This window comes from Falco cherrug, chromosome 7 (assembly GCF_023634085.1).
Source record: "Falco cherrug isolate bFalChe1 chromosome 7, bFalChe1.pri, whole genome shotgun sequence".
In the NCBI taxonomy this organism is placed as follows: domain Eukaryota; kingdom Metazoa; phylum Chordata; class Aves; order Falconiformes; family Falconidae; genus Falco; species Falco cherrug.
This window is the reverse complement of record NC_073703.1, coordinates 36046414-36063025: the sequence shown is the minus strand read 5'-3', so window position 1 is coordinate 36063025 and position 16612 is coordinate 36046414. Positions and strand designations below refer to the sequence as shown.

Here is a 16612-nt window from a genome sequence, read left to right as displayed (position 1 = left end):
TGAAGTTTCCTACTGAGACAGGATTCTTTCAGGATCCATTGTCATCGTCTTTCTGTTCTTCCCTTGGAAAAAATGAAATTTAAGAGGGAGAAAACATTGAGTAGTAGCAGTTCGGGCAATTTGCTCAGTGTCTCAACTTCTGATTGCTTTAACTCTCCCATTCAAATCATGTAGGGGGGAATACGTTAAGTCATGTTACTGTGAATGGTGAAAGTAAAGTTTATTCTAATTCTGCTAATAATCTCACACTGTCATGGCTGATGCAGTGGTGTAGCAGTGTAGGTGGACTTGCATTCCTCCAGCATTGGCCATAGCACACAATACTTGAAACCATTCCAGATTCACTTTGTGTGAAGAGAACAAAGTTTCTGCTTTAGAGGGCAATTTGATGCTTTATTAACTGCACTTAGTAAAATGGAGGATTTTCTTTTTCTTCAGAGCTATTCTTGAGGGCAGACTCCCTTTGATTGTGGTTTGCAGACCTTATCAAGGCACCTGAAATTGCTCCTTGTTCTGATGATGGGTTCAAGCTCTCAAAATCAGTGTTAACACGTTGTACTCTCAGTATGCATGTTTATAGGAATTCTCTAAATTCATCCTGCCTTCAAGGCTGTAATTAATGCACTGAATAGGCCTGTGAGTCTGCCTTTCAGAAAACTGAGGTGTGTACCTTCCCTGTATCTCCAGGGCTGAATTTGCTTGCCAGTGGCAGAGACCTCTCTGATCATCTGACACAAATGCACGGTCAGAGAGGTGAGCTGTGTTTTGCAGAAACCCCATAGCTTAAGGCTTTATGGGTTGAAACAAGTTTACATCTTTCAAAGATTGACCAGAATACTACAGCTCAGAACACAATACAACTTGTTCTGAGTGGAATGCGCTTACCAAGCCAACAGCCATCTTCTGTAGCATGGGTGGTCTTGGGACACCAGGTGACTTTCAGGTAACGTTACCTGCTGCTGGTGAGGGCAGTGGTCACTCTACATCCAGCATGGATTTATAAGAGATTGTGGGAAATAAGTAACTTTGTTATTTTTGTGACAATAGTTTAGTTCAACAGGCGTGACAGTAGAGATAAAAATCTTTCTGGTTTCGTACACAGCTGCTAACATAAAAATGCCTGTTGCTTAATGTGTTTATCTCCTTGTTTGTATTTTTGAAGTGATTTCTCAAGGTTTTGCAATGGAAATTTGCCTTGGGAAATAATGATCTTTAATTTCAGTAGCATACCTTAGGAGAAGATGCTCCCTGAAGCAAAAGTATTCTTAGATGGCTTCTTGGTGATGCCTCATTGTATCTTGCATCTAGAAGTGCTCAAAATAAATCTTAAATCTCAGTTTCAGAAAGCACCATATCCATCATATGATTCTGTGATACACCCAAGTGTTGAACACTGTGTTCCCCTCTTACCCTCTCCATCATGATGATCCATCCACATGGTTTTGCACTTGAATATAGGGAAATAAATTTGCTTTGATGTAAGATGTTCTTAATTCCATATGTGGCCAACTCCAAGTTAATGAGATGACAAAGACAGCACCAAGAGACGCAGGGAAGTGGAAGCTGTGGCATGGGAAGCAGCAGCACCTACTGTTTGAGCCAAAAATTCAAGGAGGATTGAAAGCCCTCGCTTTGTATTGGTGAGGTATTATAATTGGCTGAGTTGCAGCAGTTTGCCTCTTTGAGAGGCACCATCTCCTTGGCTTCTGTAGAGTTTGTTCTGGTATGTTTAGTCTTTAATTTGGAAAGGAAAAATACCAATTGGCATGTAACTCTAGAAAGATTCCAGTTTCCTGTTCTTACTCATCCTATATCCAAACTGCATTGCACTGAAGCTTGTCTCTGTTGCCTGTTCATTGCCTGAAATCTTCAGGTTCTGAGTAGTTACCATGGTGCTGAATTTCTCTTTCAGTTATTTTGTGGAATTTTTATTTTGTTCTTTAGTATTTCTGTGCAGTATTTACTGAAAAAAAAAAAAAAAGAACCAGTAAAGGAATGAACTTGCCCAAATTGTTGTACTACAGCCAGTGGGTTTTTGTTGATGTACAAGCAATACTTTTCATATCCGTCAGGGAGCAAATTGATACAAACAATTAGTGACTTTCCAAAGGTGAACTTGGTTCTTGCAAAATCTCTGTGGAGTTACTTTTCATTTGCTCTGAAATCTCTGCTTTTAGAAGCATCTTCATAAACTGTCAATGCCCAGTCAGTACTGTGTAACCTGTTCTGTAATCATACTGCGTAAATATTATCTGTAGGCACACTGCACTCTGTTGCTGGAGCTTCCCCTGTAGTAAGTGTGATGGTCTTAATGTCAAGCAGAAGACTAAGTGAGCTTCTTGCCTTAATATGCTTGAAACATTAGATTTTTTTCCCACTCTCCTGTTTAGTTTGTTGCAGTAGAAGCAAATTACACTTCAGGCATTAATTCCAAACGTTTTTAGTTCAAATACAAGTACATAAGTTGCTGAAGAAACTTGAGTGAGTTTTGTGTAATTTGCATGTTTTCTGTTACTGGATTTGACCATGTTGTAATATTGCTGCATTGTTCATACGGAAAATACTGATTATGAACTCTTCCTTTAGGTTGCCATAAAAATAATTGACAAAACACAGCTGAACCCAACTAGTCTACAAAAGGTAGGTTTTTACATTTCATCTTTCAACTGTATTGTAACTTGTTTCATTTTATCACCTCCTTCTGTTAACCCTGAATGCCTGTGCTGGAGAATGTGAAGCATTGCATACCTTGCATGCATCTGACTAGTGTGTTTAATAACTAGTTTTCTAACAGATATTTTTGACAACTCTGCAGTTGTTCAAGGTGAACTTGTACAAAGCTGTAAACTGAGAAAACAGTGATGTTAGCCACTTCCTGTGTCTCCCAAGCACAGCTAACTGTGGAGAGGACATTTGTGGTTTGGTGTCACGCCCCCTTTTCTCCTTCATGCTGGTCACTGTTAAACTTACAAAGCTTATGTTTTGTCCTCCTAAACTAGCCTTGAAAATACTGCCTCTGGACTGAAGGCTAAGCAGTGTCTATACCTTTAATGTAGTTTGCAGCAGGAGAGGTGATGCAGTTTTATGGAACAAATTGAGGCATGGCTATTTTGGTTTCTTCCCTCTAGCCTCAAATGCTTAATGTGCTGTTACAGTTGTATTGCCTTATCTATTTCAGAAAGTAGTGATAAATCTTGCTCTTTCATCAAGCAGGCCAGTCTGCTTTGGAGTGCCTGCAGGAAGTACATTTAAATGTTACTTTTACCTAGGACTTCTTAGACTCTGTCCTTTTAAGTGCTGCAGTCAAAGGCTTTTTATTTACTTTTGAGCACTTTGATAACAAAAAGCTCCTTGCAATATTTGTTTGAATGAGAGAATACAGAGAACTTACCCGCAAACAAAATTAAATAGCATAACTAGAGTAAACTGGAGAATATACACATTTGGATTTTATGCAAATACTAAAAAGGTCATGTGACAAACTGTTTTTATCAAAATTAATGGTGCAAAAGTAAATTGGAAAGCCACACAAGTTCTTACATCGTATGGTTTGCTGAGAGGCAAAGAACAATATGCAGGAAGAAAGCTCTGTCATCTGAGCAGGTAGCAGCTTCCTACTGAATGTGGACGGAGTAAAAGTAGATAATGTGGTTCCAGTTTTCTTAGATTTTTTTTTTTTTTTTTTTGCTTAATCCCTGAGGTTATTGGCAATTTCTGGGTAAGCAGGGAGGAAATGAAATGCAAATTAGGTAATATGATGGATTAGATGAAGTTGATCTGTGGCAGATCTGTGCAACTTGGAATACCTGAAAAAAATTAAGTGCTTGAATCACTTAGAGGAGAAACAAAAGCTGTGAGATGTGAAAGGGATGGTTCAGAGCATAGGAAGAATGGTCAGAGAAAGGTAGAGAGGTCACCTTTTCAGGCAAAAATGTAAAATCTTAGTTTTTCAAATGGTGTTATTTTGAGATTGGGCCATAATACTAGCTTGAGCTCATTTTAAGGTACAAAGCAAACCTTTTTACAAGTAACAGGTGTTCAGCTGGCAAAGCCACAAGCTGGAAGTGTGCTTTGTTGGCCTTTTGGTTTCTGGGTTTCAGCCTGCTCAGTGCCCACTCGTGTCTCCATTGTAACTTCATTTTTATTTACAATTTATGTAACTAGACTATGAAGTGTAATTTCTAAATTGGTCTTGTCTACCACTTGTTTCTTAAATGGGACTCTGGAAGAATAGTATGAAATAGCAGGGTAGAAGTCAGATCAGATTTGGGGAGTGAGATTGCTCATGGGCTCTCTTCTCTAAGCTCGTTTGTTAAATGAGCACAGAAAAAAATTAGCAGGATATTTCAGTGTTCTCAACTCGAAAGTATATTCTTAAAATTAAGTGCCTGTTTGTCATAGCAGTGAATGCACAGTGTATTACTTACCAATTTTGCTTGATCAAGGCTTTTTTTGCAAACCCTTGCCCCTTTTCCCCCTGATGTTGTCAGCAGTGCTGTAGCCTCGGTGCATTTGAAGCCCACTGCTCGTGCGAGCTGTAGATGCAGGGGAAGCTAAGATGGAAATGCTTCTGATCTTGCACTTCTGGAGAGAGCGATAAAATATTTGAGGTATGGTGGCTGTGCTGAGAAGAGGGTGTGGTATATAGTGTTTCAGCTGCAGTGTAGCTGCATACCCTAGTCAGCCTTAGGTGGGGAAACAAATGGTGATTAAGGGTGCTGGTTCTGATTTCTTTGTATTACATCTTCAGTAGTGATACTTCAGCTGCAGGGAAGAAGTTAACCTTGTTAAAGACTTGCTTTGCTTTCTGGAGCAGTAATTCGTGGTATGCCCTCACAGTAAGCTACAGGCGGCTGCAGTCCTGACAGCTCGATATTCAGCAGCGCAGCTCTTCAGAAGAGTCAGGTTTCTTGTCTGCTGCTGAGGAAGTCAGTGGTAGCCACGTGCAGCTACTCTTAACTGTTGTTTTAGGACCTAATTACTACTCTGCTGCTCATGCTTAGTGAAGAGGAAATTGTGACTGGTACTTCCCTGCTTTGAAAGAAAAGGGAATTCTTAGAGTTTTTTTCCCATGTTGGTGGTGTTAGTCATAATCACAGTTCTCCACAAATCTACTTGTGTAGTCAGTTCCAGTGAATATTGGTCTCAGTGGAAACAAATGCTGATGCTACAGTAGTTCACATCCCTCTAGACAAAAAAAAAAAGTTTCGTTTTTTTCTTTTGAATTAGCAATTCCATTATATGCAAGGTTTTTTTTACCAAGCCCATGTAATAGCACTAAATCACTTCTCATTTTTCTTTTTTTTTTTTCTTTTAGAACTTAGCTCCTCAGCCAAATATTTTTGTTTATTATGCACGAAAGTTTTCCCACTTGTTTGGGCCATTTTTTTGCTAATGCTTTTTAGAGTTCTTAAACATCAGTTTTGACATGGACTATATCCATTCTGATCGTGGGTTAATCAGTATTTTAAAAGCTGCAAGAGAAGGGTGATATTTAAAATGCCCAGGCTTTTCTGTTGTGAAGGTATTTTTTTCTGCTTTCAAGTTGTGGTTTGTCTGAGGCAAACTTGTATTGTCTAAAGGCTTTCTGCTTGAGGCTCCTAATTCTATGTAGAGCATATTTCAGTGAGCAGTTTTATCAGGAGGAACCCAATACAGAGGTCTAGCTTGAGCTGGCTTGGGACACCTCGTGAAAGCCTCCCCTTTGGGGGGAGGAGGCCAGGATATGCTGGTGCTCTGCATCTGACAAGTGTACTGACTTGCTTTTCTAGCAGATTTTTTTTGGTATTTTTAAAATAATTTATTACTGAAACCCTTGCAATAGCTAATGGAGGAACACTTTTAATCTGTCTTTTGCTTTGTTCGAAGAGAGCTGGCTTAAAAGATGTGTGCTTTTTTCCCCCTACTCCTTTATTGTTTTGGATGTGTGAGCATAATAAAGTTCAAGTAAAATTGATTCAAGGTTATTACTCAGTATGTGTCTGTGCTTCCATTGCTGGTTTGTGGGGTTTTTGTCCTCAATTTGTTGGCTAGCAGAATTAAACAAACGTGATTCTTTCCCCATATCTAACACAGCTTACAGTCGCAGGACAGACCACAACAAAGCTGAACGCCATTTGTCTGGCAGACTAAGGATCTTTGTCTTTGCCTAGAAACACTTGTAGAGCTCCTGTTGATGGAAAATGAGATGTTCAACAAATTTGGAGTAGGTTTTAAGCTCAATATTAGAAATTAAACCGATAAGCATTGTTTTCAGTTGCCTGTCTGCCTTTATGGTCTCATTATGACAAGCAGGTTCCTAAAAGTATGAAAATGTTCTGTACTGAGAACCTTCACATTGCCTCTTCTGATGTTACACCTACTTCTGCATTTCTGTGGCAGAGAACTGCACATGTGTGGGCTTTTATCATACCTGGCTGTTTGCAGTGAGTTTTACTGTATGATGATAATTACTACTTCATTTGCTAGAAGTTGATGCACATGATATTTGGGGGGAATGAAATCTGGGAAACTGTTTTTCAGCATACTGTGTGAAAGTTGTATGATGTTCACATTTTATTCCTCTATCAGAAATAGATTATAATACATAATACAATGTCGAGCATTTCCAGATACCCCTGTGGAAGTTGCTGCCTGTGTCAAAAGTGCCACACAACATTTAAACTGATGAGGGGAGCACAGTCTGAAGTGTATTTATCTTAACTAAAAGTGTAATAAAGAATTTGTTGGTGGTTATATCCTATTCTCAAGTATTTATGTTTTTAATTTCCTCTGAGACAAAAATAGTCTTTTCTTAAAAAGCTTGTTTTCTTGTCACTCACTTCAACAAATGGCTTATATGTAGAAGCTACGTTTTGACATGCTTCATTTATGTCAGTAATGCAGAGTAGTCATCTTGTGGACAAATGTTATATTTAGATCCTTTATCACGTTAGACCATCAGAATGTACAGTGTATAATAGAGGAAGTAGGTAGCTCCAGCCAAGTCAGCATAATTTATTAAAAAAAAGGGAGTGAATATATTCATTTACATGATGATGATACTGTGAATTTTAGCCTCGTTTTTACTGTCTTATTCTGTATTACCCTTAGCTGACTGTTCTTGTTTGGTGGCATTAATTATGACTGCCTGTATTCCCATACTTAATCCTGTGAATGCATCTTTTTTTGGGGTGTGTGTGACATGATGATAAATAGGCTAACGGCTGAATAACAGCCAAGGTCTTTACCTGTGCAGCAGTGGAGTTGCCCTTGGTGAGAATCTAAACCAATAGGCTTTATCTGAGTATTGGAGTGGAAGATATCAACAATCAATTGAGAGTGAATTAAGCAAACTGTCTTCAGAAATTTAAAAGCTGACCAGAGGCTTTCAGTTATATAAACTGTGATTAAAAGTATTAATGGAGAATTCAGAATATATTGTAGACCAGTTCAGATTAACTGAATGAAGAGTAAGAAAAATGCTATGGATTCAGGTGCTTTTAAATTTCTGATGATTGAGAGAGATGGTGAAGTAGTCTACCTTGTATAATAACATATGAAAAAGCTCCAGAAATAACATAGTTTTTTTTAAAAAAAAAAAAAAAAGAAAAAGGCAATTTACTTACTTCTCTGGGGGAAGAGGGAAACACGCATGCACAGTTTTTGAAACTTATTTTGCATGGCCAAAAGCTCACTTGATGAATCCTGATTGCATTGAAGCAGCTTGTCATCTGGTGAAGTGTCAGGCAAACCTAGATAATGATAATAAGATTTTTAAAAGCATTTGGAAAACTTTGATTTTACTCTGTGTTCAGGTAGTGTACCATTCACAGGTGTGGCTGTAGCATGGGGGGGAAGGGCTGTTGGGCAGTGCAGTGAGGTTTACTCCCCAAATCTTAGCCTTTCTAGAAACATCAGAAAGCAGAGAATGCTTAGAACAGCTGGTCTCCAAATTGTGACACCACCAACTCCCCTTTATTTATTTAACTCCCACCCTCTGCATTTTGTTTTGTTAAAAGACAAAGGCACAAGGATTTAGTTTTGTTGAATCTTTGGTTGTTTTCTTTGTTTCCAATGTTTCACTTTTTTTTTTTTGCTTTTATTAAGTACACCTACAGATTTTTGAGTCGTTAGTAATACATGTAGACATATTAAATGTCTTCATTTTATCTGAAATCTGACCTGAGGCAAGTCTCGCAGCAGCACTTTTTGCTTCCTTACTCTTAATAACAATGCTGTTGTCTCTTATTTACAAAACTCTTTCTTGTCTCCCATGTCTGTGTTGCTGTGGACTCTTGTTCTGCTTCAGTCTCTTTATACTAAATTCAATATGATCTGTTAACGTTACTGGTATGCCTGTAGAAGTTGATGTTAGGTTTATTATAAAACCTCTTGATTACTTCTGCATTTTGAAGCATGCTGTTAAAAAATAATCAAGGCTTAAGAACATCAGCCCTCTGGAGTCTTGGGCTGGCATGGGGGGAGCTGCAGAGGGAGAACAGCTACATGTTTGACAGCCTTACAGCGTATTGCCTAGAATTCTTTGGGTTTTCCAAATACAATAGTATTTGCACTTAAAAGGTTGTTTTATAATAATTTTTTATCTTGGGTCTTTTCTGGGGGAAGTGGGACTACTTTTACTTCATCTGTTTTTAACCAACTTCATTAAAAGCAATCTTTTATATTGCAGTAGAAACATCAATGGCATTTTTAGAATTAACTTGTCTTTTTGTCTTTTTTGCATAAGAGTTTTTAGAGGTGAAAATAATTAACAGCTCATCAGTAATAGACCAGTTTCATTTGCCATTCCTATATTGTCATCCAGTTGTAGGAGGGCAAAATTTACTCAGTGTGACAGGCAGTGTTGAACTCTTTGCAAATCTCTACTCAAGCAAAACCCTCTTCACATGAGTGTTAGTGTTGGGGCGGGGAGCAAGATCCTTTCTGTCGGTACGTAGTCTCTGGATGCAGCACCGATGATGTGACATCATGCTGCAGCTTGAAATGGGCAGTTGTCATCCATCCTGCCAAAACAGATGTGCTGGGGTGGGCAAGGGAGCTTCTCACAAAAGACTTAGAGATGAAGGTTTTATTCGGGTAAGTTGTGTTTCGTGAGATTTTTCTGTTAAATTCATTTCTGGACCTTGTGTGTCAGTCTGGGTTAACACCAGTGCTTGCATAAAGGGAAGCAGTACCATCCTGTTGCATCAGAAGGTGGATGGTGAAGAGGGTGGGAGCAGGCTGATCCCTTTGAGACTGTACCACTGAAGTAATGGTGTTTCTTCTCTCTGCTGGGGTCAGGAAAACACTCTTTGCGTTCTGCCCTATTAATTTTGGCAAGTATGTTCAGCGTGTTGTACTGGCTGAGCAGGCTTGGAGGCTGGATGTCTGGCGATGAGTCAGTGGAGCTGTGGTGACAGACCCAGGACTACATGCTACTGTGCCTCAGTCACCTTGCAGGAATGCTTCTGAAGAGCCGGGGGTGGAGGGGAGCCTTGCCTCCCCACCTCTCCTTAAAACTTGCTCCTTGCTGATGTAGTTGGGTGACACACTTTTTGTGTGATATAAGCCGCTGGTTTCTCACCTGTGAGTTCCGGTTGTAGCACAGTAGTTCCATGGCTGTAATGAAGTACCAAAGAATGTTGAATTTATACTGGTAACATTCCGCAGTGGTCTTCAAAAGGTGCTCTGGTGAGGGTTCACAAAACTTTGGAAACAGTATTTTCTGTGAAGGGGGTGAAAGATCACCTGAGATGTTCTGGCCAGCAAGAAGCTGTGTGGACTCGTAACGGTTTTCTGGCCCGAAAAGTCTGCACACCACAGAACTAGGATCACTTCTCTCCTGAGCTTTGTGGATGTTCTCAGGTTTTTGAGGGTTGACTTGCTTTGGGAGAGGTGTTAAAAGAAGCAGGCACTTAACTCTTCCCTCCAAATAAGTGCTTATTTCATGAACTGCATTGAAATGCTAATAGTAATGTTTGCCTTTTGTCTTTAAATAAGTATATCAAAATGACCAGGTTTTAGGAAGAACCTATTTTGTTAACTTATTTCATGTTTTATGTTTATTTCAGCTCTTTAGAGAAGTAAGAATAATGAAGATCTTAAATCATCCAAATATAGGTACCTTGTTTCTTTCACATAATTTCCAGCTGGAGAAATTTTAGCTTTTTCACTGTTAACAATTGTTGAGGTATGAGTTTAAAAGATGATTCTGCACTAGGGTGTCAATTTACTGTAAAGTAAATACTGTAAAATAAATACTTTTTCAGAGCTGTGTTTTAAAAAAAAAAACCAACAACCAAAAAAACCCAACTCTTTTTTGGTCCCATTGCACAAAACAGTTATTTGCATAACTAACTGTTAATTTTGTTCCTTTTGAATATAATACTGGTTTTGACTGAAATCAGGCTGTCATTAAAAATAAGTACATTACAAAGCCAAGAAGTGGTCAAGAAAATGTTCAGGATTGTACATTTAAATGATGTAGTACTGTTCAAGGACTGTCAGCAAACTGACTGAAAGCTCATTTGTCATCATGTGTGCCAGTTCAGTGCATAAAAATGGCTATTGCTGATGATCAAATCCATGGACGTTCTGCTTAATTTAGTTGCTTTTCTCATGTAACAGAAGCAAAGTGTTTTTTCTTGACAGAGTGCTCTGTATGAGTTGACTAAATGTGTTACAGTATTTCCCATTTAGGAACATTAGATGGGAAAAGCTTCTTTAGAGGAGTAGTCTGATATTGTCAAGCAACAAGCAAATAGTTTGGGGTTTTTTTCTCTGACAGAATTCTCTGTGGGGTTAACATGATACCTCTGCAGCTAGTTAAATGATTAATAAATGGCTTTCTTTTCTAGTGAAGCTTTTTGAAGTCATTGAAACAGAAAAAACTCTCTATTTAATAATGGAATATGCAAGTGGAGGTAAGTACCTCTCTGCTGTGATGACACGTACAAACAAATTGCCAAGTGGGAAAAAGCACTTGCTTTCTTTAAAGTTTTCTTTAAAGTTTTGCTTTCTTTTTCAGCAAATATTGATGTAATGGTAGTGTAAAATATTAAGCAAAATCTTTAGTGTTCTCTAGAGCTTCTTCGGGCATCATAAGTAATTATAATTTGTAAAACCAGCTTCTGAACTTACTGCAAATTAGTAACATTTGGGTTGTTTTCACAACTCAAATGTAATGGAAATCTTTATTCAGCCATTGATTGTTCCTGTCCATCACAAATGCCAACCTTCTCAATTTATTGCATTCCACTCCCTACCTCTGGCATCCTATTTCATATATTTAGCAAAAATATGTTCGGGTGAAACATTTCTGTGTTTCTTTAAATGTTGCTTTCAAAAGCATGAGCACTGCAACTTCTGTTTTTTAGATATTGATAACATTTGATATATATTAATCACAGACCTTCTGCCGCCAAGAATTGTTAGGCTTAGCCTTATGCCATTCTAGGAGGAACAAACATTTATTGCTGATTGCTGAGAAAGGTGGGAAGCATGCATCATGCAGTGTCAGGTATTTTCACCAGGGCTAGAATTAAGGTATTTGGGCTTAAGTTACTCCTTGCTGACTAAAACCTAATAATGCTCAGTTTGTCAGTGTGACCCTTTAGCATCAGCAGCTGGGAATCTCACATAGTTGTGGCTTTTCTTTAGTTTTGGGAGGGAGGCACGGAGACTTCTTTTCAGAGAAAATCAGCATTGAATTCTGACTCTGATGTTAGATTACCTGAAGTTCAGCGAACTAAGTAATGATTCTCTACCTGCCTATCTTTTCTTCTAGCAGCTCCCTAAATGCTCAGCCAAGATTTATCTAAACAGAAACAGAGTTGGTAGAATACTCTTAAAATATTGGTTATACAGGTGGTTTTGGAGGCATCTGTGGGGCTGTTTGATGGACTTAAAAGTGAAGTCCTGTTGCCATCTAGTGATTAGCTTCTAGGAGGAAGAAGGCCAGAGATTCTTTAAAGCAGTGAGGATCTTTCTTAGGGTAGTGGAGGGATACTGTGAGTAGTACCCTTTGCCTGTGCAGTGCTGTGCAAGACAGGAATGGCTGGTCATCTCAGTGGCAGGCATCAGTTTCCCAGATTTCCTCTTTATCAAGATACTGGTTGCACATGATACGTATGAACTCTGTGGCTACAGGATGAAAGAAACTGTTGCTACAACTGCAACACTTTGCATAAATGGGATAAATTTGGTGCCATTCTCCCTGAATTATGGAGAAGTGTTCAGGTTTTTTCCTTCAAGGTTTTTGAAGAAACAGCTGTGACATACAGCTGAGAGCTAGCCAAGCTGAGTATTAAATAATACACTACAGAGGGAAATAAAGCTGTTAGGAAAGTTCTGATATTGCCTCAGATTGCTCAGTTGTTGCTTTTCCTGTTGTATGACTCTGGGGTTTTTCCTCCAATTTGGTGGAGTTGCTTCTTTTCAAAAATAAATGTGAAGTTACTCAACTCTTCCCTTGTGAGGTGGCTGTCTGCAAAGCAATGTTTTCTTCCTCAGTAGAGAATATTTAGATATTTGATCCACTTCTACGTTTTTTATTTTGTATATTAGCAGAGTTCTTGAAACCGTGTACCAGTCTGTGTTTGTAAGATTTCTTATGTATGTGACTATTGGCTTTAAGTAAAGAAAATCTGTGCTGTCTCAAACCTGTCAGTGTTCCATGGGCCAGTTGGCTGCACCTAAAGCTCAAATGTTGTAGTCTGTATTGATGTGCTTCGAAATGGCTGGATTGGTTAAAGGGAAAAAAAGCAAAATGCAACAGGTCTTTAGTACTGCTTTAAGTACTACTTCAATAATCTTCTTTAGTCATTCACAGCTAGACAACATTGGGCTTGTTCAGGAGCAATCCTTCTGAGTGTATCTTATAGATCTGGTGGTTGTGTGATGGATTACATCAGTGTGTCCTGCTACGCTTATTATTGTGACCTTCCTTGTGGGTACTTCTTCCAAGGCTAGGTTAAAGCTAAGATTTCTGTTTTTGGTTAGAACAATTTTATACACATGCACAATGAAAAATTCTAGTGCTGGTGTGACAATACTGAGAAACATCATCAGGTGTTCTCATATATGAAACTTTTTGTGGGGCAAAAGAAAGAAACCCTTGTGAGAAAGTCTGTGAAGTGGTGCATGTCATCTTTATTTATAAAACAGAAGTATGCTGCTCAGTTTCTATCATAAAGAACTGCTAGGAAATGGTTTTGGTTTTTTGCCTATATCCAGTCATTCATTATTTTCTTGTATAAGAGATGATGGTGTAGTAAATTACATGGCAATTGTGCCTTGGTCTGTTGGGCTAACCTGTAATCATAAGCTTGAAGTACAGTCATTCCAGTGAAGCTGCTGTGGGCAACTGCTAGGCAGGAATCTCTAGATTCTGAAATTGACATTAATGTATCTCGTTATTGAATTGTAGGAGAAGTGTTTGACTATCTGGTCGCACATGGAAGAATGAAGGAAAAGGAGGCTAGAGCTAAATTTAGACAGGTATGTATAACATTCCTAAACATCAACCTTATCCCCCCACCCCTCCCGCCTCCCCCCCAGTTTTTAATGCTGAAATGACTAAAACAGCTGTCCTTTGCGCTTGACTTCTAGCAGTGTTCAGCATGTTGTGGACTTGTAGCCCTTGAATGAGGAAAAAATTGGGTTACAGTAGTACTTTGAAGGGGTTAGTCCATTCAGTGGTGCTCGTTTCCTTAGTGCAGTGTGCCAGGGTGTCCAGGAGTGCAAGAACACAGTGGCTGCTTGGTTTGGAAGTGTATTCCATTTTGAAATGCAATTCCTCTGGGCTGATTTCATATATCCTTGGTTCAGCTGGTTTGTAACATTTTTGGAAGTCACTCAAATGTAACAGGCAACAAACGGGCCAGTTTCAAAATGCAGGCAGGGCATATAACAGGGATCTGTTCATATCCATCCACTTCCATGAAAAGATGGAGTTTTAATAATTGTCCTAAAAAATCCCAGAAAAGTAATATCTTGTTAGTTTAGCTTTCTTTATGATGGATAAACTGGCCCTGCAAAGATGTTGTAATTTCATTGATGCATAAAAAGCATTTCTATTCTACAGTAAAGCAGTATTAAATATAACCAAATATTTTTGTGTAACTAATTTAAATCCAAATATCTGCTCTTGTAGCATCTAGAGTTTTATTTGCAGGTCTGACTGGTCTGAGGTACTCTTTCTGCTTTTGTGCAGCAGTTTGTAAATGCCTACATTATTTCCGTCCCTTTGGTCACTTGGATAACCTAGATAATGTTGTGAAAAATAATAAATATAAAAATTATGCTCCTGCTTAATGACACTTTAAAATAATGAATAGAGACAAAGAGTGTTTTATTAAATGATATGTAGGGGTTTTAAACAGGTGAATTGCAACACTGTCAAGTCAGTTTCACTGTTGGAAGGGGAGGCTCTGATAGCTTCACTTCTTAGGCATAGCCATACAAAAGTAGAAGAAATTTAACGTAATAGATCTGCAGCAAATTCATTAATGACTTTCACAAAATGTTTTGTAAAGAAAACTTTTCATACTTCTGTGGTGTGGGTAGTGTGACCAAAAGGAAAAATGTGGGAACTAGGAAACTGCCACAACTGTTTTGCTCCCGCTGTCTCATGTAGTAAGAATTGTGTGAAAGCAATATAGGCAATAAGCTCAAAAGTAGCAATGAAAGTAAAGAAAAACAGATATGTATTTAACCCAATGTAAGGAGGCAACAAAAGTATTTCTGTAAAATCCTTGTTCCTTTGTTTTGTCTTCAAATCTTTTATTTACCCTCTTTAATCGTTTTTGGGGGAGGAGAAAAATAAAACTGCAACCAAAACAAAACAACCAAAAACCCAAGCAATCCAAAAAAAGCTGCTGCAGACTTTATATCCCCAGCAATGATTTGTGATTACTGGAGTTCTGCAGCTTGATAGTAAGGAAAATTTTTCTTCATCTTCAACAAAATCTTACATGTCTCTTTAGAGCTGCTTCCCTCCCTTGCATACTCTGGCGGGTAGAGAACTTTCCTTTATGATTGAGGGTTTCTGATATGTTTCTCTGCTGTGTTGGAGTAGATATGATGGGCTGTGGAGCGATCATTCCTGTTTCAGCCATCTCTTCTAAATCTTAGACTGTTGCCTTGCTGTTTGTAATGTCACTTGAAGAGCTTCAAGAGTAACTTGAGAGGATTTGCTGTTCTCTCTCAGATGTCAATACTGAAAACTCCTACTGGTACAGTGCTCTGCTCTGTGTCCTCAGTTTCTTTTATCAGGAGCTGTGTGGAAAAAGATCTTGCAGTAATTCCATTGAAATTGTGCATTTGTTCAATAGTTACCTATTTTTTTCGAAACAATTTGACTCCTCTTTAAGTGAAAACAAGTCAAACAAGTTTTACAGGTACACTTAGTGCTTAATTTTATGGGATAATATGGGTAAAACAGGATATGTCTAACTTTGTTTTTGAAAAGCAATATGAAGGGAATGAATTTAAAATGTAGTTATCTGCTGAGCTGGGTATTTGACCTATCAAGAGTTGATTTTATGTACTTCAGATTCTCAGCTTGAAATTTTTTTTTGTACTTTAGTAGACTAAAATGCTGTTTGTAATACAGGGACCTCATTTGAATCACTGGAATACACATAAGTGTTTTCAGTTTCTTCTTGTAAGTCTTGTCTCGTAGCATAGGCAGCTGTGTTCTGTCCTCCCTCAGCAGCTGACTTCCCACCTAGTAAGTTCAACCAATTTTAGAGGATCTTGATCTCAAAAATGGGTGGTTCTTGAGAGCTTCAAAAGCATGACTGCCTGGGGGGGAAAAGAACCCAGTAATTCTAGTAATAACCTGACAAGAGAAACTATACCACAAGCTCATTGCACTTTGCTAGAGAGAAGGGGATGCACAGAGAACAGAAATCAGGCAGTTTTGATCAGAGCTTGGGATTTATAAGGCACTAGGACTCTGGCTGTGGGACAGTTAAAGGAAACTAGATCGTACTGGGTTTACAGGTCATAATATTAATTTCATCTTACTGTAGTCCCCAAATAGCTTCTTACAGCTTTTAGCCATTGTTGGAGGGAGAATGGTCTCTGTAGACCTTTTATCTGATTCAATGCAGCTGTTCTTATGTTAGATAGAGACATGACATAATAGGGATTTTTTTTTTTAATTTGCTAACTGGTTTAACAGACGGTGGCTCTCTTCAAACTGAAGAAACAGTTGTGCCATGATATTGAACTTAGTTCTTACAATAGGTTGTATTATATCTTGTTTTCAGATCATGTTTCTTCTTTCAGTAGATGTGATTTCTGGATCAAACACTTGTGTTTTGTCTGAGGAGGTACTTCCTCTCTAGCAGGCAAAGAACAGAATTTGGTAATTCTCCCCTCCTTGCTTGTTAAAAAAAATACTGCGTTTTTGGTCCATTTTGTTATGCATACTTAAGGGTTTTAGCAGGAAAAAAGAACGTAAAAGACAGTGATCGCATTATTCCAGTCATGCTTGACAAGTAACACGAGAGAGGGTACAAACACTGAAAATGTAGCTGTGCTCTGCAGTTCTCCATTTCAAACTCCTTTTGTGCAGCCATGTGTGAGAAATTCAAATCCAGAACATTTTGCATTCTTAATGTCA

At 38.4% G+C, this 16612-nt stretch overlaps 1 protein-coding gene across 17 annotated transcripts in view; it reads left to right on the top strand.

The window, feature by feature from the left end:
• Nucleotides 1–16612, top strand: part of MARK3 (microtubule affinity regulating kinase 3) — a 63568-nt gene that overhangs the window by 16328 nt on the left and 30628 nt on the right. For all 17 annotated transcript variants that reach the window (XM_055717314.1, XM_055717310.1, XM_055717312.1 and 14 more), the window contains 4 exons: nt 2587–2640; nt 10053–10101; nt 10839–10904; nt 13409–13479. In XM_055717314.1, coding sequence (XP_055573289.1) covers nt 2587–2640; nt 10053–10101; nt 10839–10904; nt 13409–13479 — 240 coding nt within the window. The remainder of the gene's footprint in view (nt 1–2586; nt 2641–10052; nt 10102–10838; nt 10905–13408; nt 13480–16612) is intronic.